The 25,941-nt window shown below is 52.3% G+C and overlaps 1 protein-coding gene and 1 long non-coding RNA gene across 2 annotated transcripts in view; one reads left to right on the top strand and one right to left on the bottom strand.

The window, feature by feature from the left end:
* Positions 1-214: 214 nt before the first annotated feature.
* Positions 215-5,876, top strand: LOC117038113 (uncharacterized). Its single transcript, XR_004425628.1, has 3 exons — positions 215-226; positions 393-1,043; positions 5,399-5,876. It is a non-coding gene; the product is annotated as an uncharacterized LOC117038113 (long non-coding RNA).
* A 1,202-nt stretch (positions 5,877-7,078) lies between these two features.
* CELF5 (CUGBP Elav-like family member 5) overlaps positions 7,079-25,941 on the bottom strand; it is a 43,561-nt gene continuing 24,698 nt past the window's right edge. The window contains 10 exon segments of the mRNA XM_033134772.1: positions 7,079-9,902; positions 12,120-12,263; positions 14,333-14,419; positions 14,924-14,986; positions 16,441-16,587; positions 16,672-16,813; positions 17,650-17,796; positions 19,444-19,523; positions 20,638-20,766; positions 22,572-22,620. Coding sequence (XP_032990663.1) covers positions 9,775-9,902; positions 12,120-12,263; positions 14,333-14,419; positions 14,924-14,986; positions 16,441-16,587; positions 16,672-16,813; positions 17,650-17,796; positions 19,444-19,523; positions 20,638-20,766; positions 22,572-22,620 — 1,116 coding nt within the window. The 3' untranslated portion in view covers positions 7,079-9,774.

The following is a 25,941-nucleotide window of genomic DNA, read 5'->3' on the forward strand; positions in this document are numbered from 1 at the left end:
GAGGTGACGGCAGGGAGGGGATGGGGGACAGTAGTGCAGGGCCTTGTGGGCCAAGGGGAGGACTTGGGCTTTGACCCAAGGGAGGAGGAGCCCAGCGGGGCTGTGGTCAGATGGGCAGAGGAGGTTGCTCACAGGCGCCCTCTCGTGGCTTCTGTGGGGATGACAGACTAAAGGTGCTGCAAGGGCGGGGGCCTGGGGATCAAGGCGGAGGAATGCACAGGTCCAGGTGGGAGACGATGGGGCTGGACCAGGTGGAGGCAGAGGAGTGGGGAGAAATGGGCAGATTCAGGATAGAATTTTGAAGGCAGAGGCGACAAGACTTGTTAATAGATTGGATATGGAGTGAGCAATAAAGAATGAGTCAAGGGTAACATCAAAGTGTTTGGCCGCAGCTCCTGGAAGGATGAGACCGCCATCTGCTGAGATGGAGACGATGTGAAGCAGGAGTGGGGACGAAGAACACTTTTGACCTGAGGAACATCCACTTGGAGATGTCAGGTGTGTTCACAGATTTAGGCTGGGCTCATTGGAGGCTTTGATGGGGGGCAGGCAGGCAGAAAAAAGATTAGGCCCTTGTCCCCATGGGCAGGGTCCTGGGGTTCCTTCTGGATTCTGTTTCCAGAATCGCCTACACACCCATCCACCCCCCAACACACAGCGGCCCTATGGTCAGATCCCGGAGCTGTCCGAGACCCCCGGTGCTGAACCTCCAGCTCTAAGCAGCAACCGCGTTCCAGCTGGCGGGGAGTGAGAGAGGAAAACGTATCGTTGGACTTTACCCAGAATGGCAAAGCTATTTTGATGCCATTGGTCTGCGCTCGTTTCTATGCCTCGCTCACTCCAACTTGCACTGTACAGACCCCCAAAGAGAGGCAGGTATATGTTGCTCTAAGTTCGTTCCAAACTGCACCTTTAAGGATCGCTGAATGTGTCACTCCTGACGTCGCAATTCCCCAAGCTCTGAAGATAGGTCCGACTTCAGACTGTGGATTGGCTGATGACTTCATGAATATGTGGATCACCATCAACTTCACTTCGCTCCGGTAGGCTCAGGAGAGGGGGAGGAGAGAAGGCGGGACTGGGGCAGGGCCAGGGGTGGGGCGTGCTCAGGGAACTGCATTTTGTTCCCTGCAGTGTCTCCAGAGGTAGTTACAGCAGCTCCTGGCACACGGCAGGCGCTCAATAAATGCTCCCTGCTGCTCGAATACAGTAGTATAAATGGTGTCCGGGAGTTCACTTTGCTGATTTAGGAGGAGGCCCTGTCTTGTTTTGCCTTATCCTAATGTATATGGTAACGACAAAGCTATTATCCGTGTGCAATAACTAATCTCCCTGGTCGTGGCAGCAGACCTAGACAGGGCACACTGTCATAAGCTCCACTTTACAGACGAGGAAACTGAAGCTTGGAGAGAGAACGAAAGTGTTTCAGGGCAGGCAAACCTTGAATCGCTCAGCAAATATTGAGAACCCAGAGTTGAGAGTAACAGTCTCTGCCTCCCTTTACCTCATGTCCTATTTCAATCTCAATTTGACCACCACACGCCCTGCTTCCGTCCTCTGTGCAGCCTTGAGGCCAACCAGGCTGAAGGCCCCTTGTTCTCTCACTAGGACCCGGGTAATTCATACCTCTATACCTTGGCTAGTGCTGTTCTCTGCGCCTGGAAGATCACGTGTGCCTCCATCCCAATTTAGCACCTCAGAACTGGAGACGGGGTGGTGGCAGGAAGGACAATGTTCAGACAAAGTTCAATCTGGAGAGGAGGGGAGAGAAGTGCGTGGGGCAGGTATTAGGGGACAAGGAAAGAAATTTGCACAGGGTAGCTTTTGTGTACCAGGAGAGAGCCTGGGGGGTCCCTGCACCACCTTATCTAGCTGCGTAGCGCGTGGCACACATTGGGTGCTCAATGAATGCTCGAGACTTTTCAAATGGAGGCTCCAATACTCAATGAGAGCGTGGGTCTCTGCTCCCCCTGCTGGTGGTCAGGGGCGAAACCTCTGGAAAGGACATTTTTTACTTTTCAAGAGGATTATTCTGACACTTCTGCAGCGCTTACTCTGGGCTTCATAAATATTAACTCATTCATTCCCACAACGATCCTCAGAAGCGTGTGACCTATAGCTTCATTTCCTAGAGGGAGGGGGTAACTGAGCCACAGAAAGATCCGCCACTGGTCTGATAAATTTCATAACTGGGATTTAAACCCTGGTCAGTCCTCTTCCAGACTTAACCGCTCTGCTTTTAGGACACTTAGTAAGCAGCTACTATGTGCTGGGCTCCAAGGAATAGAAAAATAAATAAGTCACAGCAGGCACCGATGACATGCTATTTTAGTTACTATAGCTTCATGATACATCTGTGTTTTAGAGGGTAGCATGGTAGAGGTTCAGTGGGCAGGCTCTGCAGCCAGCCAGCCAACCTTTCTGTATTACCCCATCTGTAAACTAGGTCCTACCTCCTAGGGCTGCTGGGTGATTGAATAATACTTACAAAGCACTGGGAACCATGTTTGGCGCATAGTAGGTGCTCAATAAACAGCTATTCATTTCAGCCCCTTCCAGTCTTGCTTCCTTACGATCCAATCATCCATATGAGTTTGAGAATCAGTTTGTCCAGTTTCATGGAAACTTCTGTGGAGATCTGAACTGTGCAGAAATCAAGGTTTATCTGGGAGAGAACTGACCTTTTAGAATTGTGAGTTGTCCTGGGTACCATCGTCTGGCTTTTTCCTTTATGTCTTTCAGCAAAATGTTACTGTGTTCTTCAGGTTCTTCTGAAGTATATTCCAGGTACTTTGTAGTTTCTGTCTTTGCAGTTGATGAGGTTCTGTTTATGTGTTAGTTATCATTGCTGCACAATGAATTACCTTAAAACTTGGTGGTTTAAAACATTTATTTTCTCACAGTGCCTGTGGGTCAGGAATTGGGGGTGCTTAGCTGGGTTCTCTACTTCAGGGTTTCTCACAGGCTGCAATCAAGGTGTCAGCTGGGCTGAGGTCTTATCTGAAGGCTCGACTGGGAAAGGGTCCACTTCCAAGCTTGTGTGGCTGTTGGCAGGACTCAGCTCCCAGCCGGCTGTTGGCCCTCCATAAGGCAGTGGGGTAGTTGTGTTAAATGTAGGTACTTTCCCCAAAATACATCCCATACCTATCTTTTCCATTCATCTTTTTAAAATGTATTTAAAATGAATTCTTAATTTCCTAAATAATACCTAATATATTCACCTTGTCAAGATTGCAGCTAAGACTCAACTCTGCTTCATCCTGGCCCCCAGTTCCTCACTCCCCAAAGCCACTCCCTTCATCGCTCTGGAGAATATACTTTTAGTCCTTCCCTCTCATTATTACAATCATATACATGGCCCCAGAGAGAATGTATATATATTTTTTTAAATCACAAATGCATATGCCATGGATTATTTCCTGCTGTGTGCATTATTCTACATCTCTCTTCTTTTCATCTAACAATGTGACCTAGAGGTGATTTCATTCTCTAACAGCCACATGGTATTCCACGGTGGGAATGCTCCCTGTGGTAGCCACCCTCCAAGGTGGCCCCAAATGCCCTACCTCCTGGTATTCATGCCTGTGTGTAATCCTGTTGTGACTGTGGGCTAAACTTTGTGACTCATTTCTAACAAATAGAATAAGACAGAGGTAATGGGGTGTGACTTGGAGATAAGTCACGAAAGACAGGGTTCAAGAGGTCTACATGGAGAGGAACTGAGGCCTCTCACCAACAGCCACTTGAGGGAACCGTCTGAAACCCCAGTCCAGCCTTCAGATGAGGCAGCTCGAGCTGATGTCCTGACTGTGACCTCATGAGAGACCCCCAAGCGAGAATCACTCAGCTATGTCACTTCCGGATTCCTGACCCACAGAAACTGTGTGACATAATGAATGTGTATTGTTTTAATCTGCTAAAATTGGGGCGGGGTTAACTTGTTATGCAGCAATAGCTAACTGATACACCCTGGATATCACTTAGTTTATTCCCCCTGGATGAACACCTATACCACAGCGAGGGCTCAGCTGTCCCAAGCACATCCCTGTTCACTCTATGGAGATACTCAGAGGTAAAACTGCTGTAGTGTAAGGATTATGTTCTAAATGTTTAATAATTTTAAGTTAAATGTAAAAGCTTAAATTTGACTACTACAAATAATAACTTGAATTACAACCTAACATTTGAATTTCAGTCACTACACAGCACAGGGAAGCGGGATGGTGCAGCAGTTAAGAGACCAGCCTGAGAACCTCGGTTCAGCTCCTGCTGTGCAGACTAAAGCAGGTCACTTAACCTCTCTGGGCCTTAGTTTACTAACTCATAAAGCCGGGCTACTAATAGAACATACTCACAGGGTGGTATCAGGCTAGATCAGTGCTGCCTGGTAGTACTTTCTGCAGTGATGGACATGTGACTACCGAGTCCTTAAAATGTGGCTTAGTGTGACTGAAAAAGTTAATTTATAATGATTAAAATTGATTTAAATATAAATAGCCATATGTAGCTAGTGGCTACTGTATTGGATGACACAGGCTTGAAACAATGCTTGGCAAATAGTAAGTGCTTAATAAGTGCCTTGTGGGAATATTATCCTGCCAAATTATCCTCCAAAGTGTCCATTTATACCTCACCAAAATGAAGGTCACCCCAGGTGTCCTCTTAACATCCCTATCCGATCATGCTTCTCCTCTGCTCGAAGTCCTTCTGTGGCTCCCCATTGCCTTAAGATAATGTCCCAGATTTGCTAATCTCATTGTGGTCACAGCTTTTAGCACGCTATAGAATTACTTTCTCTTGCAGAAGTGGGTAGGTTTTTTTTGTCCACCTTTCTCCTTGACTGAGGCCTCAGGAAGCCGGGGACAACGTCTGGCACTCAGTAGGTGCTTCATCATGAAAGGACCTCTACAATCCTGCCCTTATCTCTGCATCTGTTTTTTTGTTGGTCAGCCAACTGTCCAACCACCACACCATCTCAAGACTCTGAGCCTTTGCCCAGGCTGTTCCTTCTACCCAGAAAACCCTTCCAGGCAGACTCAGACTCATCTCTCCAGCTCGTACCCCAGCTGGTCCTCATTCTCTGTGTGGGTGCTGGAGCAAGGCATTTCCTTTCTGAGCCTCAGTTTCCTCAACCATAAAACGGGATGAATTACCAATAAGGCATTGTTCTGCAAAGCATCTGGCAGGATATTAAGTAGCACATTAAATCCAGTGGTTAGGCTCAGCTTGGGTGTGGCCATCTCCACTATTCACATTCCCACCCAAGTCCCTCCCCCTGGAGACCACTGTCCCCCACCCTGGGTCTCAGGACTCTTTTTCTTTTTTTGAGGAACTTTGAGGCCTCCACTAGAGTGGGGCAGGAATCAAATCCACATCACCTCTCTGCTCTCACCTTCAGGCCTCACCTCCTCGGGGCACTCCTGGGTCTTCGGCTGCATCAGGTCCAGTTGGGGACTTTCTCCCTCAACATTCCAATTCAAAATCTATTGTGTAACAGTGCTGGCGAGGATGCGGAGAAACTGGAACCCTTGTGCACTGCTGATGGAATGTACAACGGGGCAGTTGTCATGGAAAATGGTTGGGCGGTTCCTCAAAGAGCTAAACAGAATTATCATATGACCCAGCAATTGTGCTCCTAGGTATCTACCCGAGGAAACTGAAATAGGTGTTCAAACACAAACTTGTATACGAGTATTTATGGTGGCACTATTCACAATGGCCCAAAGGTGACAACAACCCAAATATCCGTTAATGGATGAATGGATACACAAGATGTGGTCCATCCACACTTCACTCAGCCATGAAGAGGAGTGAGGCGCTGACACTCGCCACAACGTGGATGGACCTTGAACACACGGGGCTCATGAGAGAAGCCGGACACACAAGGCCACACAGTCCTGATTCCATTTATGTGAAATGTCCAGAACAGGCACATCCAGAGACAGGGAGTGGTTGGTGGTTGCCAGGGGCTGGGGGAAGGGGATGGAGAGTGACTGCTAAGGGGGACGAGGTTGCTTTTGGGGTGATGGAATGATTTGGAATTAGAGGTGATGGCTGCAGAATCTTGTGAATGTACTTAATGCCACTGAATTGTACACTTTAAAATGGTAAAAATAGTGAATTTTATGTTAATGTGCATTTTGCCTCAATTTAAAAATAATGTGTATTGTAGTATCTCCTCTCCTGGGCTGCCTCCGTGAAGGCAGAGACCATCTGGTCACTGCTGTGTCTGTGGCCAGCAAGGGAACAGGTGTGCGGTAGGTGTTCAAGAAATGTTTGCTGACTGACTGAATGAATGAATGTGGGAATCAAGAAACACAGACACCTGCTCTTCCTGAGAGAGAACACTCCATTTCTTCAAATTCTGGATGAGTCAGACAAAATCTTGGCTATGGGAACATGAGGCCTGCCTTCTCAGAACATATCCTCCCGCATTCCCTAACTCTAAATCTGGATTTTTCTCTAGCCCACACACTCAATGGGGCCAGACCACTAGGTCTTTCTGTATGTGAGAGGGTAAATAAGGGAGGACTCAATACTTTAGCAAGTAAAACTTTTATTAAATAAACTTTCAGTTTCTCCAGACCAAAGAGAGGCGTTTTGGACATAAAGATGATGCTTGCAGCTTCTCACCTGAAACACGCCACAGTGACAAGGACCTCTCCAGCCACGAAATTCAAACCAAGTCAACCCAAAGTTTCTTCTAAGTCCTTTTCTTGTCTTTCGTGTGTGTGTGTGTGTGTGTGTGTGTGTGTGTGTGTTGTGTGGCGGTTTGTTTCCAAAAGTTGATTTGCAAGTTGAAACTTCATGAAATTACTCGTAGCAGAAATAAAATACATTGTACAAATCACGTAGATCTTCAATGTGGAGTATAAAAATGGTATTTACAGCCAGTAAACATGGACCAGAAGGACACACGCCACTGCACGCCCCGCCTGGCCAGAGCTTGGCGGGTGCTGGGGACACAGACGAGGCCCCCTCTCGGCCCCTGAGCACACGCTTGCACACGCAGACGCACGGGACACAGGCACGCTAGAGAGTGTCTCAGAACAATTATTGAAACAAGTTGGTCAGAAGATTTTTTTTTTTTTCTTTTCCTTTTTTTTTTTTTTTTGCTATGAGTTTTTTTTTTTCTTCTTTTTTTCTGGGTTGGTCAACACATTTTGGTAGAAACAAAAGGGAATGCTGTGGTTGTTTTTTTTTCTTTAAAAATTTTTTTCTTTAGCTTATTAAGTTCTTTGGTGCCTCATTTGGCGAGAGGCCCCACTGGACGTCCAAATGAACTTGACTCTGTGCTTCAAGGTGGGTTTTCATGGTTTGGGTAGCTATACAGAGACACCCCACAAGGTCTCCCTCCCCGCCCCAGCTAGGAAACAAAAATCCATTATCGTTTGTTTTTTTTCCCCATTTTTTTCTCTTTTCTTCTTGTACCTGCTCAGAAAGACCAACATTAAAAAAAAAAAATTCTTTGAAGAGGTATCTTCGGCAAAGGGGTGCTTGGCCAGTGCAGGTTGGGCTTGTCCAACGAGCGTGGCGATCTTGGTCATGAGATCGTGAATTCCAGGCTGGTGATCCGAAGGCAGGGAGGATTGGCTGCCTGCCCTTGGGAGGGGGTGCGAGGGGTGGGGGCTCCCCCACCCTGTCTGCCCCCGACGGAAAGCTAAGGGCTATTGGTCACATGAGTAAGGCTATGACTGGGGGGGAAGGGCTGGGGGAGGCCAGGGGGTCTCTTTTGTGCCTGGGAAGGCAAGGCCCTGGGACGAGGGAGGGGGGTGGGGGGTAGTTCTGGAAGCTGCAGCTAGGAGCAGGGACACTCAAGCCGGCTGAGCCCATAGGCCCACGAGAATCGACGGCCAAAGTCCTGGAGGTATATTGGTTGGCTGATGACTCCCAGTGCTTTTCCCACGCCCTGGTCTGACACGACAGCCAGGAGGTGGGGAGACACCGGGCTGCCTGACCAGCCTCAGCCCTTCTTATGTCCCTGCTGAGTGACCCACCCAGGGTCACCTTCTCTTGGATGGAAGGAAGTCGGAAAAGTTTGGTCCCATGATCTATACTCAAAAAATATATATACTGTCTATAGCTCTATATATATATGCATATATATATATATAGGAAAAGTTGTGATTTAGTTTGGAGAAGCCACCAAGGTTGTGTGTGGGGGGGAGCGAGGAAATCTCCCAGGAGGGGGCAGTCAACCCTTTGGCCCCCAACTCAGGAGCTCCCCCACCCCTTACCCCCTTCGGTAGCAGTTCACATTTTGGGGAAGGGGCCAAGGGGAGACAGGAGAGGAGAGGGAGGGCTGGTGTCCAAACTTGGTTGTAATTTACGGAAAAGTCCTGGGTCGGTTGGAAGCGGGAAACCCTCCTGGGATGGGAAGGCCCCTCACCTGGCGGAGAAGGGAGGGGCGTTAGGGAGCGCCGAGGGGGGCACACAGGCAGACGACCTCACCTCCCACCCACCCCACTGCTCTGGGGTCTGGGACCCCAAAGCCCCTAATCTTTTCGGAAAGAATCCATTTGGGGGTTTGGAGGCTGACACACCCGGCTTGGAATGGATTTAGGGTCACAAAGCCTGTGTCCTCAACTGGCAATTGGGGACAAACATTCCTGTTTGAGTCTCCTCTCCCCTGCTGCCTGCCACTGAAGCTCCAGGAAGGCAGTTTCTCCCCCTCCGTTCCCCCCCAACCCCATCCACTCCATTTCTGTTCATTCACAGCTGTATCCCCAAGTGCTGGAAACAGTGCCTAGCACATAGTAGGTGCTCAGGAAGGATGTGCTGTCTCAGCGTGTTAAAAGTGTGTGGATCGCCTGTGAGTTGGCTTTCAGGTGGCGGACTTCCAAATGTGTTCCAAGACGTAGGACTCTGACTGCACACCCTCAGATCTGTGGGTGCTGACCTGACAAGGTTTGAAAAGTACCACCAGCCCCCAACTGAGCACCTACTTTGCGCCAGACCCCAGGCGAGGCTCTCTGATGACGACGGCACTGGTGATTAAGATAGAAAAAAACCCAAAAGGAATTATCGAGAGCTTTCCAGGTGATAGGTCTTGGGCTCAGCTGGGAAAATACCATGTTCCCTGTGTGAGTCCTCCCTGCTGCCTCTGAGGGAGGTGGCTTTTATGAGCCCATTTCACAGATGAGGCTCGTGGAGGCTTGAGGTCAGTAGTTTCCTCATTGGCCCCTTAGGCTCACTGTTCGTTCCTCAAAGAAGGCGATTAGTTGTTGATAAAGTTGTTCACTCTGATGGCAAAATACACTCTTGGGGATTTGTTTGTTTGGGAGGACATTTTTTTCCTGTCATGCCAGTGGGAGAGGCAAAATCACACTTTCCTATCAACCCACTGGGATAAATGATACCAAATAAGGAGCTATGAGAAGGGCCCAGCTGGGAGAGTCACAGGACAGGACAAAAGCCCTCCCCACAACACGCCCCACCCCAGACCACACCTGACCCCTCAGACAAACTTGTATTCGTCCTTCAAAGCCTTTTCCAGAAAGGATTCCCTAAACACCCTTGGTGAGCACTGGCTTCCTCCACCTCCCCACCCCAATCCCACCCTCCCGTCCACGGCAAGAAGTGGGTATCTTCATTCAACTGCCCCCACCAATCCAACCTGGGGGCTCCTGTAGCCTCTTGCAGCACCCCCCGGCCTGGGGAGGGTTTGGAGAATGGGAAAGGGTGCAGACAAGATGGGGAGGACAGGGTTGGGACGGGTGGGGCCGCCTGGCGGCTCACCTGGGCCAAGCCCGCAGCCTGGGTGGCTGTGGGCAGTCAGTAGGGGTGTCCTGGGTCTCTGGGCCGTTTCAGCTGCACCTTCAGCCTCTTCATGCCGATCTGAAAGCCATTCATGGCCTGGATGGCAGTCTGTGCGCTGGCTGGGTTGTCAAAGCTCACGAAGCCTGCAGAGACCGGGGTGGACCGCGATGGTGGGCACCATGGGCGTCCTCTGCTCGCTCCAGTGCTGCAGCCCTGGCTTCCTGGCTCACAGGGCCCTGGGGGCGGGTGTGTGCTCTCGCAGGGGCAGATGGGCTGGGGGAGGTGGCAGGGCTTGCCAGAGGACACACAGCAACCCTGGCGTAGTTCTGACACCCTTGGACTTGCATGCCTCTGGGGAATCTGGCACTCACTCCTTACCTGGGGTCTGCTCCGGGGAGACTTCCCATCCGGAGTGGGGGACCGGTGGGGCCTCCGGGCGCCCTGGGAGGGCCACGTTCTCCCGCCCTTCCACCAGGATGCCTGCCTGTCTCCTCTGGGCCCTGATGCCAACACTGCCTCCTCTGAGACCTCTGTCTCTCTGGGGTCTTATCTGTCCATCTGACTGTCTATCTGGTGTGTGTGTCTTTTTGTCTCTTCTCTCTGTCCCTCTTTTTCTATCTTTGTGTGTGTATGTGTCTGTCTCTTTTTCCGTCTCTTTTCCCCTCTCTCTCTCCCTTTCCCTTCCCTCTCTCTCTGTCTCTCAGTCTTTCTATCCCGTCTCTCCTGAGACCATCAGAAACACGTACGCCTCCCTTCCTTAAATTGCCACCAGCCCAAGCTCCCGTCACCTGCCACCTCAAGGCCACCTGGCCCTACTCCTGTTCCTCATTTCTTGGTCCTCACAGGCTTCTCAGGGGACCATGTGGAGGCCACAGGGGCCAGGGGGAAAAGGACCACATATGCAAGCATTTGGAGGTGGGGACCCCTGAGCTCTGTGTGAGAGGCGAGGTGGGAGCCAAGTAGAGAGATGGGGGATTAGGGTTTAGGGGTCTTGCTGAGGCCACGGGGAGCCATGGAGGAATTTAGAGCTGGGGGGTTGATATCTTCATATCTGTTCTCTCAAATAATTCCCCGCTCCCCCATTATATAGATAAGCAAAGTGAGGCTCAGAGAAGGCATGTGACCCCCTCATTGTTGAAAGTGACTGAGAAGGTTTTCCTTCAGAAATTTCCTCTTCCTCCTGGGAGCAGCATACATAAGAGGAGACCTGGGCACTGGTGGGTGTCCCTTACTTGTTGCGTGACCTCAAGTGTGTCACTTGACCATTGCATGTCTCTCTTTCCTCCCTCAGTAAATTGGGACACTTTTTCCCTTTTATGGTTGGATACTGAGTACATGCTGGAGACACTTAATATTAATAGTCAAGAGTAGGCCCTTCAAAGAGGACAAGGTAGGGTTAACAGTCCAGATTTTGGAGTCAAACAGTCTGGTTTTAATCTAGACTCTTTGTTGCTGTGTGACTTTGAACAAGTGGCAGTGCCTCTCTGAGCCCTAATTTCCTTTGTTTCTGGGACAAGGAAGTCCTCCCCAAGGTCCACACGGCCCTGCGCAACCGCTCCCGTCCCCTCCCTGACCTCCTCCCCCTCCCCCCCGCTTCCTAGCTCCCCTCACTCACTCTTCCACTCACACGGGCCTCCTCGCTGTCCCTACAGCATGCACGGTCCAGCCCCCGGCCTTTGCACATGCTCTTCCCTCTGCCTAGAACATTCTTCTCTCAGATTTCCCCATGCTGGTTCCTTATTGGTCAGGCCTAGTTTTTTTTCATACCACTCATAAGTCCCTGACCTATATCCTACGTTTATTAATTTCCATCTCCTCCCCCTAGATTGTGCTTTCCAATTCGGTAGTCACTGGCTATGGTGGTTATTTTAATTTAAATTCATTAAATTAAATTTAAAATTCAGTTCTTTGGTTGCACTGGCCACATTTCAAGTGCTTGGTAGCCATATGGAGCCAACGGCTCAAAGAGCCCTGAAACACAACATTTCTATCATCAGAGAAAGTTCTGTCGGACAATGCAGCAAGACTGTGAGCTTTCTGAGGGCGGGGGTTTGTTGGCTTCCTTCACAGCTCTGTGCCCAGGGCCCAGCACGGTGCCTGGCACACAGCACATCTACTTGCTGAATGAATGAATGAAGGAATGAGCCTTAGAAAAGATACATGGCAAGTGCCTGGCATACAGTAGGTGCTTAATAAGTACTCACTCTGATTATGAATGGGATTCTTTTTTTTAAAAAAAGTGTGACTCTTTTGGACTAGGTCTGTCTCGTGGCTGACCACCCCTCCCACACTCCCCATTCCAGGGTACAGGGAGCGGGATGGGCTGCCAGCAGGAAGGGTTGCCCCCAGCAGGTACTCACCAAAACATTTGCTCTGGTTGGTGGCCCGATCCATAAACACCTTGGAGGAGATGATATTGCCGAAGGGCAGGAACATCTGCGTCAGCTCCGTGTCTCCAAACTCCTGGGGGAGGTGGTAGATAAACAGGTTACAGCCTTCGGGACCTGCAGGTGGGGGAGAGAAAGACGTAAAGCCCCCAAGGCGAGGAGGCGGACCCCCCTGTGGGAGGGGCATGGGTCGGAGCCTCGGGAGAGGGGTGCCCCATGACACCCAGACTGAAGGGACATGAGAAAGGGGGGCAGGGAAGGCAGGGAACTGACGCTGACCTATATAACCCTACACGCAGGGACTCCAAACCTCTCATGATCCTCAGGCCCCAGAAAATTTACAAAATTCTGAGGATCCATACCCCTCCCCCAAAACCGAGATAAATCCCAGGCAACCCCAAACTCCTGGAAAATCCCTAAGCCTCAAACTCCAGATCATTTACAAAAGTCAGGTGAACTGAGGTATATGGAGACTCTATCTTTGCAATAATTCTGCAAGTCTAAAACTGATTCTAAAATAAAATATTCTTCTTTTTCTTTTTGAGTCTGATGATCACAGAATAAAATAAGACAAGTAATTAATTCTCTGGTCCCAAACCCCAAATATCCAGATATACTTTCCAAAAACCTTGGATAATCCTCCTAACTTTGGATAATTTTCAAAACTCAGATGATGCAAAAATAAAATCAAGTAAAATACAAAGAGAATTCTCCATTCCCGAACCCCAGATATCCTGAAACCACAGATAATTTTTAAATGGTAGACTATACCAACCAGAAATAATTTTTTTAAAAGCAAGGCTAACCCTCGGAATCACCCCTTCCCGATATAATCGCCAGTGCATAGCTCATACAAAAACTATAAATAATACCATTTAAAAACCTTGACTACCTGAAGCCATGAACTGTTCCCAAACCTCTCTTATACCCCCCAAAACAAAGGTAATCATCAAACCAAGGAGAATTCCCCCCACCCTTGCAATGAATATTCCCCACCTCAGAAAATACAAAATCCAAGGTCACACAATCACACCCACCCCTTACCTTCCTGATTAGGGCCACAGTTCAGCTATAATGCCTGTTTTTAAAATGCAAGTGTGTTTCAAGGTGATTGATTGATACGTTACAGCACAATTTTGAGCATAGCAAATTTTGTGTTTGCTTGTGGGCTACCTTGTCTCCAAGAAACACTAGGTGAACGCACAAAACCTCACCCAGCTGAACCAAGCCTCATAAGAAAACAAAATGCACGTGCGTGCACATGGCTCAAACACCTACCGACTTCCTCAGTTCCCCAAGTGTGTTACGAGCCACACTCTTTCCACTATTTCACAATAACTCACATGTTGCGACCCTTCCGATGCCACTTCCACATGCAAATTTCAGGTCTTTTCCACCATAAAGTGACATATTTATTGTACTATCCATGTATTTCTTATCCATTGACATTCATAAAACTGTGCTACCCTATTAGGGTCCTATCTGGTTTGTTTTTGGTGTGTTTTTTTTTCATGTCCGCGGGCCAACCTCCAAGCTTCCCTTGCCATGGGTGATTTCGGGCTAGTCTGGTTAGTCACTTCTCCCCATCCCCCATCACCACCCCCACTAGCTGGATTAAAGAGAGGAAGGGACTCTCTGGTGCTGAGCGCCCACTCTGTGTCAGGAACCGCCACTGCTTATTTCCCAGTAATGTCTCTTGGCACAGATGGTCGCCCGTATTGCAGATGAAGAAACTGAGGCACGGGGTAGTGAGGTGGCTTCCTTATGTCACAAATCAGAACTGGGTGGATCCGAATTCTGGTTGTCCCACTCCAGAATCTAACTCCTCCCTCCCTCGACTCTATTGGGGAGGCCTCAGGTTACCCGAAATACCTCATCACTCCACCCACCAACCTCAAAATGAGTTTCCTCTCCAAAAATTCAGAGAATCATCCAGTTTTGGAGAGGACATCTCTATGCCTAAGGGGTCCCACTTTCCGGAAGAGGAAACTGAGGCTCGGAGAGTCAGATTCAGTTGACCCTCCCAAACACCCACGGGCCTTGTCAGGACTCGAACCCTAGTCTGTCGGCCCCCGGCTACACTCAGCCTCGCGGATCTCAGAGGCCCAGCCAAGCCCGGGTCCTGGAGGTGGACGGGGCGGTCAGAGGGTGGGGCTGGCGCCCGGGGGAGGTCACAGCCCCCTCACCTTCTCGCTGCTGCTGCTGCTGCAGGAGGGGCGGCGGCTGGGGGACGCTGTGCGCGATGGGCGTGATGGCCGCTGTGGGATACATGGCTGCAGAGACCGGGAGTGGAGGTGGGCGTGAGGTCGGAGGGCGCCGGAGTGGGTGGGGCGGTATTAAGACATAAGGGGCGGGACTGATTCGGGGGAGGGGCCAAATGTGAGGGCGGGGCCAAACACGGGTCTGGGGAAAGAGGAGGACCGTAGCCACCGCGAAAAACGGGCCTAAGGGTGGGGCCAAGGCAACAGGGAAGAATGGGGCGGGGCCATGAGTTGAGGGCGTGGCCAAGGCAAGACTGGAAGAAGAGCCAGAGATGGGGCGGGGCTTCGGCAGAGGCGGTGAAAGATGTGAGGGGCGGGACTAAAGGTGGGCTCTTGGGGCGGGACCAGACGTTGAAGCAGGGCGGGGAGGGGGCGGGGCCAAGAGCCAGGATTGGGCCAGAGCCAGAAGTAGGAGGCGTGACTAGGCAAAGAAGAAGGGCCGAGGGGCCAAACCCTGCAGGCGGGCTTCGTTAGGGGCGGGGCCATGCGTGGGGCGGGGCCGGGATGCCTCCCTACCTGTATACTGTTGGACTCCGGAGAAGGCAGGATGGAGGGTCTCGGCCATGGTCGGGCTCTGAGCTGCGGGCAGACGGAGGGGCTGAATGGGATGGGGGCAGCAGAAGTCTTCCATCCACCCTCCACCCCATCCTTAAGAGCCAGAAGGAGAGCAAGAAACAACCGCCCCAGCTTCACCTCTGCATAAATGTTTTACAGGTGGAGAAACTGAGGCTCAGAGAGGTGAAGTAACTGACACAGGGCCACTCAGATAGGAAATGGCAGAAGCCAAACTGGAATCCATGTTTCTTGGACTCCAGAGAAGTTGAAACATCACCCCTATCTCTGTCTCCTTATCCTGGCCCCTTGTTCCTTCCCTTTATTCTCTAGACTCTCAGGACTCCCGGCTTCTGCACCAGACAACTACCCACCCCCAGCCCTTCCCCTCTCTCGCTCCTCACACCTCACTCATCAGACACCCTCTGGACAGCCCCCCTCCCACCCCTTCTCCCACCCCAGCAATGACCTTCCGACTGGCCCTAGTGGAGGAAACAGGGGAGGGGAGAGGTTGTCCAGCCACCAGAGGTGGTGGGTCTAGGGAAGATCCTGCTCGAATAGAGAGGTTGCTAGATGATGGAATGGTGTGGGGGGATATGACTGTCAGTGGGTCGCATCAATGAATTACTCTGTAGAGCTGGAACAGTTCTGGATCTTGATTGTGATAGTGGTTACACGAATCTGTATCTGTGATAAAATGGCATAGAACCACACACCCAACTGCATGTAAAAAGCGGTACACTCTGAATAAACTCTCCTACTCCAGTTGAGTTCACTCTAAGCTGGTACCAATATCAGCTTCCTGGTTTTGACAATGTCCTATGCTTATATAACATGTCAACATCAGGGGAAGCTGGGTGAGGGGTACACAGGACTTCTCTGTATTATTTTGGCAACTCCCTATGAGCCTCCAATCATTTCAAAATGAAAACAAATTCTCCTCAATGGTGTAAACGCAGATGACTTACTTCACCTCAGCAACGTGTTGGAAGATGTTTGCTTTGAATCATGGTATAGGGTAGGGAAAGGTGGAATCTCTGCCTCATGAGGGTAAAGTCCAGCCCAAATCAATGCATGGTCAGTATTGAGTGAATGAATGAGTGAATAGGGGCACTGATATCTTCCCAAATGGTAACGATTAATAATTAAGATTGATGTTGCCATTCTTGGTAATAGGTGACGTGTTAAGCATTTCACATACTGATTTCATTGTCAATGCAACCTCACAAGATGGCTGATGTTATCTGCCCCATTTCCCAGATGAGCAACTGAACCCGAATATGAACCCAGAACGCTGGATGCAAAGTTCCTATGTTTAATCTCTTTCTCTGTGCCCACAGCCCATATCTGTTCAGCTGAGACTGACTTCCTTTGTTCTGGCCCTCTGTTCTCTGGGTACCAAGGTATAGGAAGTCATGCTTGTCCCAGAGACACTGCCCTGTCCCCTGCTCTGCTAGGCCCCAGGGGACCACCTGAGTTACCTGGGTAGGGCACAAGGCCATTGGCATATACAGTCTCTAGGGCGGGGTGCCCACCAGGGAAGGGCACAACACCTGCAAAGCCATTGGTGATGGGAGCCACGAGGCCGGGCACAGCCGCAGTGCTGAGCAGTGGGGGCGAGTGCAGTCCTGCAGAATAGAAGAGTCTCATGGAGAGGCTGGGCCGGGCCCCAACCCTGCCCACCCATCCTTGGGTTCCTGGCAGACTCTCACCAGAGGCAGGGGTGATGGGTGTGGCAGGCAGCCCATTAAGGCTGACGGCGCCAATCTGCTGGATGTGGCAGGGTGAGAAGGCCACGCCAGGGCTCAGGTAGCTGCCCGAGGTGGACAGGACTGTTGTCTGCTGCTGCATGAGCTGGGAGTAGAGAGAGAGAGTCAGCATGCACAGTCAGGGTGGCACCTGCCCTGATATCATAGCTCACGGTGGTGGGGGTGGGCCTGCTCCTCCAGTAACTAGGGAATACCTTGGCTTACACTAGGGTCAGGGCTCAGTCAGGAACTGTGGTTCAGACTGGGATCAAGGCTTAGTATAGGATCAGGGCTCAGCTTTGGGATCAGGGCTTAGTCAAGGGTCAGGGCTTAGCATGAGATCGGGGCTCAGTCAGGAATAAAGGCTCAGCCTTGGGATCAAGAATCAGTCTAGTATCAGGGCTCACCCTGAGATTAGGGCTCAGGCTAGGTTCAGGGCTCGTTTAAGGAATCAGAGTTCATCCTGGGATCAGGGATCAGTCAAGAATTTGGTCGTAGCCTAGGATCAAGGATCAGCCAACATTGAACTCAGCCAGGATTAGGACTCAGTTTAGAATCATCCTGGATTTAGAGGTTCAGTCTGGGTTTGGTTTCAGTTCGGGGGTTGAGGCTCAGCCTAGATTTGGGGGCTGAACATGGGGTCATGTCAGTCAAGAGTTGGGATTCAACTTGGACTTGAGGCTCAGTTTATGATTGGGGGCTCAGCCACGGTTGGGGCTCAGGAATCAGCCTGGATTTGGGGACTCAGCCATGGCCAGGATAGGACTCTGAGTCAGAGAGACTGGGCAAGAGACAGAAAGATGGACAGCGAGGCAAAACCCCTCAACAGAGACTAGATGGAAACAGAGAAACTCAGCTAGACCATTGGGGCTCCCAAGACCACTCTCTAGCTAAGTTTCAGAGAAACTTAGAGACAGAAGCATGTCTGCTGGGATCACTCACAGCCTGGGCGTAGGCGCTGTAGGGGCTGAAGGGCAGGGTAAGGGACGGCGTCAGGATGCCCAGCTGGCCCACCATCTGCTGCATGCGTCGCAGTGTTCTCTCCTTGTCTGTGTCAGCAAACTTGACCACTAGGCTGGAGGAGGCACCCTGCAGGGGCAGCCACAAGCAGGAAGGGATAAAAAAGAAGGGAGGTAGCCAGGACTCTGGGGTCTCCAGAATACACCAGCTCAGGCCCTTGGGTAAGGGGTGTAGATGGCAGCAGCTGTCAGTCCTGTCCACGACTCCCAGCTGCAGACCTCAGGTGACACAGCAAGACAGTCTGGAGATCAGTCTTGGGTCTTGTACTTGACAATGTAGCTAGTACCCCTGTAAACAGGTGGGGCATCCAGGCCCAGGGAACTGTGTCTGGGGTGCAGTGGAGGACCCTGGCTGTCAGCCACACTCTCAAAAACAGGAGGAGAATCCAACTGCTGGAGAAGAACAATGGTGGCCCTGGGTGGAGGGCCCTATAACTGTTACCCACACCTGAGAACAAGTGAGAATCCAACCACCAGAGAGAAACAATGGGGTACAGATGGCTAACCCTGTGAATGGCACCTTCCTCCTGAAAACAGGTAAGATTAAAACCATCAGAGGCTGACATGCCCCCTTTGATGGAGAGCTCACTCCCTGCTATGCCTGCCAGCCCCATCACCGGACAGCTCTGAACAAGAGAAAGCCTGACCTGGTGGTGAGCTGGATCTGCCCTGTGCTTCACACCCACTTTCAAGAACAACTGAGTGGAGATTTATTCATCTTTCCCATGTGGATTTGGACACTTATGTACGGTGATAATGGCTCCCGGAATCTCCTTCCTGTGGGGCAGGGCCTCCCCTAGTGCCTGGGTGATGCTTCCCAGCCTCACACTGCTGCTGACCCACAAGCTCCTGGCTCCAATCTGGCCCCAAAGGGACATTTCCAACCCACCTGGGCCCTTCCCTCCCCTGTTGAAACCCTCTGTGGCTCCCCATCACCCTAGAAGGAATCTGTGCACTTCAGCCTTGAACCGCAGCCCCTCTACCCCATCCCCCCTTGCTCCTCAGGGGCTCCCCGTTCCCACCCCACCTTTGATCTTGTTACTCCCAGCGCTCTCATGTCCCCTGCTGGCCTGGGCAAATCGCACCCACCCTCAAGTCACCCCTCCCGGGACACCCTCGTGTACACTCACATACAAACATACATACTCTCACATGCACTCACACACATACACACCATACCTGCTCACACATACTTGCACACATGCATTCACACTCTGGTGCACCAAATCACACACGTACACATACATAAGCATATACAGTCACTACGCAACATAATCACATAACCTCACCCACACATATTCATACACAAGCACTCATGCACACGCCTACTCACACACCTGCCCTCACACACACCTTCAGGGGCACATGTGTGCCCGTGTTCCCCACAGGCATACTAATGCAATCACACAGACATGTACTCGTATACATACGCACCAGCACACACCCACTGAACCATACACATTCACAGACACACTTCAGGTACACACGACACTCAGCTAGTAATCATCACACACAGAGGCATACATACCCACCCATACACTCTCAGACACATTCACACACATGCATACACACCCCTCACAGCACCATCAGGGGCTGCCCCTCTTCCTCCACCTGTGCCCTCTCTGAAGAAGAGCCAGGGGCTACCGGATGGCTGGGCTGGTAGGGACAGGCCTGTTTCCCATGCCCACCACCATGGCCCAGGGCAGTTCCTACTCACCGGCATGGTCTGGCTGCCATGCAGGGCGTGGATGGCCGCCTGAGCCTCCGTGTGGGAGGAGAACTTCACGAAGGCACAGCCTGCTCCAAGAGAAGGACAGATGAGGTACAATGGGTTGTCTCTGGGCAGGCAGGGGCCACAGGAGAGGGGCTGGAGGTCCTCGATGTCCAGTCAGCATCAGACACAGGCAGCCAGAAAGTCAGACAGTCGGACAACACAGCCAGCAGCCGTTTGCCCAGGCAGAGAGTTGGAAAATGAAGGATCAGACAGTAAGAGAAGCACACAGCCAGCCAGCCAGCCATAAAAGCTGGACAGTCAGCCAATTGGCCATCCATTCAATCAGAAAGCCAGCCAGCAAGAGAGCTGTTTGTCAAACACACACTCAAGTGCAGGAGCCGGGCTTAGAGAACACCCACCAGCCACCGACACGGGATCCAAAGTTGTAATCAGATGTGCAGAATTACAGTGACAAACCATCAGACACAGATGCAGAGAGATACAGTCCTGTGGGCACACTCAGGCAGAGATACACTCAGGCCCAGATGAGTATGCCCATGTGACCAGAGTTAGAGAAATGGGGATAAAGTCACCGGACAAGGGCAGACCCAGCCGGCCAGTAACAAAGGTGGAGAGCCAGCCAGAGACCACCGGACACATGAAGACCCAGATAGAAAAAGTCTTTTGGACAACCAGGTAGAAAGAGTCAGAGACTAAGAGATGCAAGGGGAGTGATACTCAACCCTAGACACATACAGTCATGTGGGCAGACAGGAAAACAAGTCTTTGGAGGTCATTAAACAATCATTCCTAGAAGGTACAGCCATACAGGAACAGGGGAATAGGTAGGATCAGGCAGAAAGACAGTCCACAGGACACAGGCAAATCCAGGTGGAAACAGTCCCATGGACAGAGTCAAGTGGAGACAGGCAGCCCCAGAAGAACATGGGCACATGGGTAGGAACAGGTAGGACTATAGTCTCTGCCTACCCTGTCACAGGAGCTGGCCCCGTCCACCCAAGGCCCCGCCCACCAGCCCCGCCCTCCCCGGCGTCGCTCTTCGACCCGGTGTCCTAGGCCCCGCCCTGGGACCCAACCCCGTCCCCCTTGGGCCCTGCCCTGTCCCCTGCCTCCACGTTCCTGACTCTTACGCATGCAGCCCCTCCCCCGGAGCCAGCCTGGACCCTGGTCTGTCACCTTTGCTGCTGCCATCAGGTCCCCGGAGCACCGTGCATTCGTCGATGACCCCGAAGGGCTGGAACAGTCGTAGCACGTCCTCCTCCGACTGCTGCTTGTTCAGCATCCCTACAAACAGCTTCCGATCCCCTGTGGGCGGAGACACCACCTCAGCCGAGTCCCTGCCTCCTGGCCTCCAGGAATTTCTCGGCTGGGCCCTGCCGGCGGGAGGGAGGTCACAGCCACGCGCTTCCCCTGCCCTAGGTCTTTCCACCCTCCCACGTCCCTGCACGGTCCCATCTCCATGCTTTCGCTCACAAAGTGCCCCCTTTCTGGAATGCCCTCCCTTCAGTCCTTAGGGGTCTCTGCTTCACTGCTCCGACCCTCTGGGCAAAGGTGGCCTCTCCCTCTTGTGGCCTCTGAGAGCCCACACTTGGTACCAGGGTTAGGAACTGCCTTGCGTGACCGGGGTCCCTGGCGGTCTACCTGTCTGTCATCTAGATTTTCCAGGCAGGGGTGAGCGCTGAGGGTCTCTGCATCCTCACGGTGCTCACGGTGGCCAGCAGAACTCTCTGCCTAATCTCCCCAGGGCTCAGGAGGGGCCAGGCAATCAACATGTGTTGAATAAGTGAGGGCGTGCTTTTGAGCGCGCGCGCGCGCGCGCACGCGCGCGCACAAGACCAGGTGCCTGCAGAGCCTGCAATCCCCATCGGGCCGGGTTGGGGTGGCTGCCTGGCTGCATGCCCCACTGGGATCTGCCCAAGTCCAAGGCCAGGGGTCAGTCGGCCAGTCTCTCCCAGGTGAAGCCCTAGAGCCCTGCCCTCTTGGGTAATTGCACTGCTCCCCTGTAATCAGGAACATGGGAGCTTCCATGGTGAGCTGGGTTACTATGGAGACCCTTTCTCTGGCAGCTGTCACTCATGGGGGTGGGAGGGAGGGAAAGACACAGAAGCAGAGAAAGAGTCAGGGAGAGAGAGACAGAGGTGTGTGTGTTGGGAGGGGGCAAAAGAGACACAGAGAGGAGCAGAGAGAACCAGAGAAACAGAAGGAGAGAAAAAGATAAGGAGAAACAGATGTGGAGAAAGAAAGAGGACAAAGAGAAAGAGACATGCAGACCCCACTTCTCTAATCCCTGACCCACTCTGGCAGCCAGGTTAGACAGTGTGGAAACAGGCTCCCAACCCAGATGGGCTTTACTAGCTCCAACACATACACAGGGGTTAATAGCTCTGGCCCCCCACCCCAACCCCGAAGCTGGCTGCCCTCCCTCAGTCCCCAATCTACCTGAGATGGGGAGGGGGACGAAAATCACCAAGAATGACTATCCTTGGGTCCCATGGGAGAGCCACGCATCCCCCATAGGCACACCTTCACCACACAGCCCAGCCCACACAGACACCAGGCCCCGAGCCTGCTGCCCACATGCCCAGCACGTCACAGGCAAGCACTCATGCTCAAACAGACACACCTGCGCACGGGCCGGCCATGCAGCTGTGCACAAACCCCCACCGCACCAGCCGCAGAAACATGCATAAACGTGCACATACTTGTACACATCTACACACAGACATGCCCAGGTATGCATGCTCACATACACACATATATGCACTTGTCCAGATGTGCAAACATTACACTTACACACACACACACACACACACACACACACACGCCCCAGAAATCAATCCACAGTCCTTCAGGGACCCCATCCCCTCTGTGTCTGAAGTTCCCCATTACCACCAGGAGAGGAGTGGAGTATTTCAAGCTCCAGGGGAGAGCAGCTGGACCTGGCCTGTGACTGTGGTTGGGAAAAGGGGACACAGCCCCTTGCTCTCCTGTCTCTGCCCCATAAAGTGTGAGCAGGCAAGTGACTGCTGCAGTCTTTTGTGCAGGGATCTCCCTCCTTCCCCCATTTCTCAACCAACCCCAGCCTGGCAGCCAGGAGAGATGACAACTACCTCCGCGGCTTTCGCTGTCCGCAGGCTTCACCTGGATTGGCCGTGCCATCTGTGGAGAAAGGGGAAGGGGAGGTCAAGATCGGCAGCGGAGGGTAGTGTAAGTGGGGGCTTCGCCTGAGCTCTTCCAGGCAATTCTGCCCACCTCCCCAGCCTTAGCATCCCAGCAACCCTTACCCTCCACCCCTCCCAACCAACATCCCACTTTAATCAAACATCACATGGTCCCTCCTGCAGGGCTTTGCTCATGCTGTCTGGAAAACTCTTACATAGCCTTCAAAACCCAGTAACAATATTCCTTCTTCCAAGAGGCCTCCTTATCTCCCCAAGTGTGATAAACTGTTTGCAAGGATGGCCCAACTCCTCTGGTCCCTTTACGTGATGTGACTTTGTGGTTCCTCTCATCAAGAACTAGAGTCTGTAGGCTGGCCCGGTGGCTCAGGCGGTTGGAGCTCTGTGCTCCTAACTCCGAAGGCTGCTGGTTCGATTCCCACATGGGCCAGTGGGCTCTCAACCACAAGGTTGCCAGTTCGATTCCTCGACTCCCGCAAAGGATGGTGGGCTCCGCCCCCTGCAACTAGAAATGGCAACTGGACCTGGAGCTGAGCTGCGCCCTCCACAACTAAAACTGAAAGGACAACAACTTGACTTGGAAAAAAGTCCTGGAAGTACACACTGTTCCCCAATAAAGTCCTGTTCCCCTTCCCCAATAAAATCTTTTTTAAAAAAAAGAACTAGAGTTTGTTTTCCTATTGCAGCTGGACTTGGCCATGTGACTTGCTCTGACCAATAGAATGTGGTGGAAGTAGAGTGGTGGGAGTTGGCTTCAAGAGACCTTGCAGCTTCCATTCTTGGGACCCTGAGATTGCCAGGTGGACGAGCCCGGGTGAGTGACTGGAGGATGACAGACCTCATGCAGAGAGAGTCCTCACTGACACAGGACATAGGAATGAGGTTGTCCTGGCCCAGCTAGCCCCAGTTGAGCCCCAGCTGACTGCAGCTACAGGAATGACCCCAGGAGAGACCAGCAGAAGAGCCACACAGAGGAGCCCAGCCCGGGCTTACCAACCCACAAAATCATGAACAAATAAAATGGTTGGGGTGGTTTGATATTGAACAGTAGCTGGCTAATACACCAAGGCTGCTACTTTTAGTCAGCTCCCTGAGCCTTGGGTAGGACTGTCATACCTGAGTGGACCAGCCTGCAAGCCGGACTCATTGTTCTGGATACTGTCCCTCACCTTGGCACTGAAAATGATGTGCAATGGAAAAAACTACCTCCCACCCCAACTTACGCAGCCATGAGCTAATGTGAAAATTTGAGAACAGATTTGAGGGATGTGGGATGGGGGTGGCATTTGCTAGGACAGAATCCTCCTCCCAATCTGGGGTGGGGTTACTGGTGAACTCCTACTCATCCTTCAAAACCCAATTTAAAAGCCTCTACACAGGCAATCCTTCCACCCCTTTGGGTTCCCTCCTCCCTCTGCCTAAGAGCAGGAAGTGTCAATGTTTCACTCTTCCCTCCAGACTGGGAACCACAATATCACCCCGCAAAGGTCAGGGTACATGGGAGAATCAGGAGTTTGCTGAACTGAGCTGACCAGAAGAAAGCAGCCAATGCCCACCAGCACAGAAAGGCACCTGGTCCCACACAGGCCTCGGGTCAGTGAGTACTGGTCCCAGGTCAGACAACCTTGGAGTAGATCCCCACCCATCCAGAGAAGGTGCTTGATAAATGTCAGTTGTCTAATAGTGCAGCTGCCCAGCAAGGTTGAGAAAGCAGCACAGTTTTCACCCTGTTTTACAGATGTCAAAATCAAGGCCCAGAGAAAAGTTATTTATTATATCCACCAAGGTCATGGTGGGTGAATCCAGGCACAAGGAATTCCTAGACACCAAATTTAGGGATCTTTCCACCCACTCCCATGAGTAGAGACCCCTCTCCGACTTTGAAACCCCCAAGTCTCCTCCCCTCTGAACTCCGCCCCTTCTCAGACCCTGTCCCAGCTCTGAGCCCCCTCTCTGAGTCCCTTCCCTTACTCTGCACACCCACTCCTGAGCCCACTCCCCCAGTGGACTCTCCATCCCTGCTCTAGCTTCCCTGCCCTCCCTGAGCCACTCTCCATCCTGAGTCCTTCCCCTCTCTGCTCCACCCCCCTCTCAGAGCCCATCTCACTTCTGATACCCTCCCTTTCTCTGAGTGTGTGTCCCAGGCACGTCTGGGCCACTTCAATTTTGAACTCAACCTTGGGAGCCCAAGAACCAGAGAGACTTCTGTCTGCCCCATCCAGTGTCCACACTTCCCACAGCCCAACCTTCCTGCCGCCCAGCCACACCTTCAGAGGGACCCCGACCACCTGAGAAAAGCGGAACCATGTTTCCCCTTCTTCCAACACACACACACACACACACACACACACACACACACACCCCAGGCCCTCTCCACCTGGGTACCACACCCGGATAGCTGGAGGCAGGAGGGGAGATTATCAACCAAATGGGACGAGAATTCTGGGCTGGGGGCAGACTGTAGTGGTGAAATGAGGTCGGGGGAGAGGGGGCACCTGAGCTCCAGCCTCCTGCTCCCCCCCACCCCTCCCACCTTGCCGCCTCCCCAGGCCCTCACCTCCTCCCCACTCCCAGCACCTTGGGCAGATGAGGATGGGGTTGCCATGGCAACACTGATTCACCACACGGAAGCTGGCAATTGTTGTTGCCATGGAAACTGCCTCTTAGGGGCGAGCCCAGCTCCTGCCTTGCACAAAAGAGATATTTAAATATAATCTTCTGGAGATGGATGAGCAGAGGGAGGGAGGGGGGCCCCAGGGAGGGCACCTGTCCCCATCACTGCACCCTTAACCCCCACCCCATTCTCGTGGCCTGCGTACCTGCTCCCCATCTCCCGTGCCCACTGCGGAGCCTGAGACCTTCAGCCTCCTACTGGAGGCCCCTGCCCCCTCCTAGGTCAGCTTGGCAGGGGGAGGGACTTCTGGTCTGGTCCCAGATGCCAGGTGGGCAGTCCCCTTCTCTTCAACCCCCCACTTGAAAGCAGAGGCTCGGAGGCTCGGAGGCTGTTCATACCCTGTGGCCCTGCACCCAGCCTTACCCACCGGCCTGGAGATATGCACCAGGCTGGCATCCACGTGCCGCCGCCTGCCTGGCTGGCCCCAGGGTGCACAGGCACGCACAGCCGCACACAAACTGGGGCCCAGCGCCTCACTCCGTGCCCCAGGCCCGGGCGATCCACCAGCCAGAAGCTGGGCCCTACCCACTGACCGCCAGAGCCCAGAGGAGGCATGCCAGTGGGGACGTGGGGTCTCCCCACACCCCTCCCCTCCCTCCTGTCACCCCTGCCTGCCCATCTAGCTCT

This window comes from Rhinolophus ferrumequinum, chromosome 18 (assembly GCF_004115265.2).
Source record: "Rhinolophus ferrumequinum isolate MPI-CBG mRhiFer1 chromosome 18, mRhiFer1_v1.p, whole genome shotgun sequence".
Classification (NCBI taxonomy): Eukaryota; Metazoa; Chordata; class Mammalia; order Chiroptera; family Rhinolophidae; genus Rhinolophus; species Rhinolophus ferrumequinum.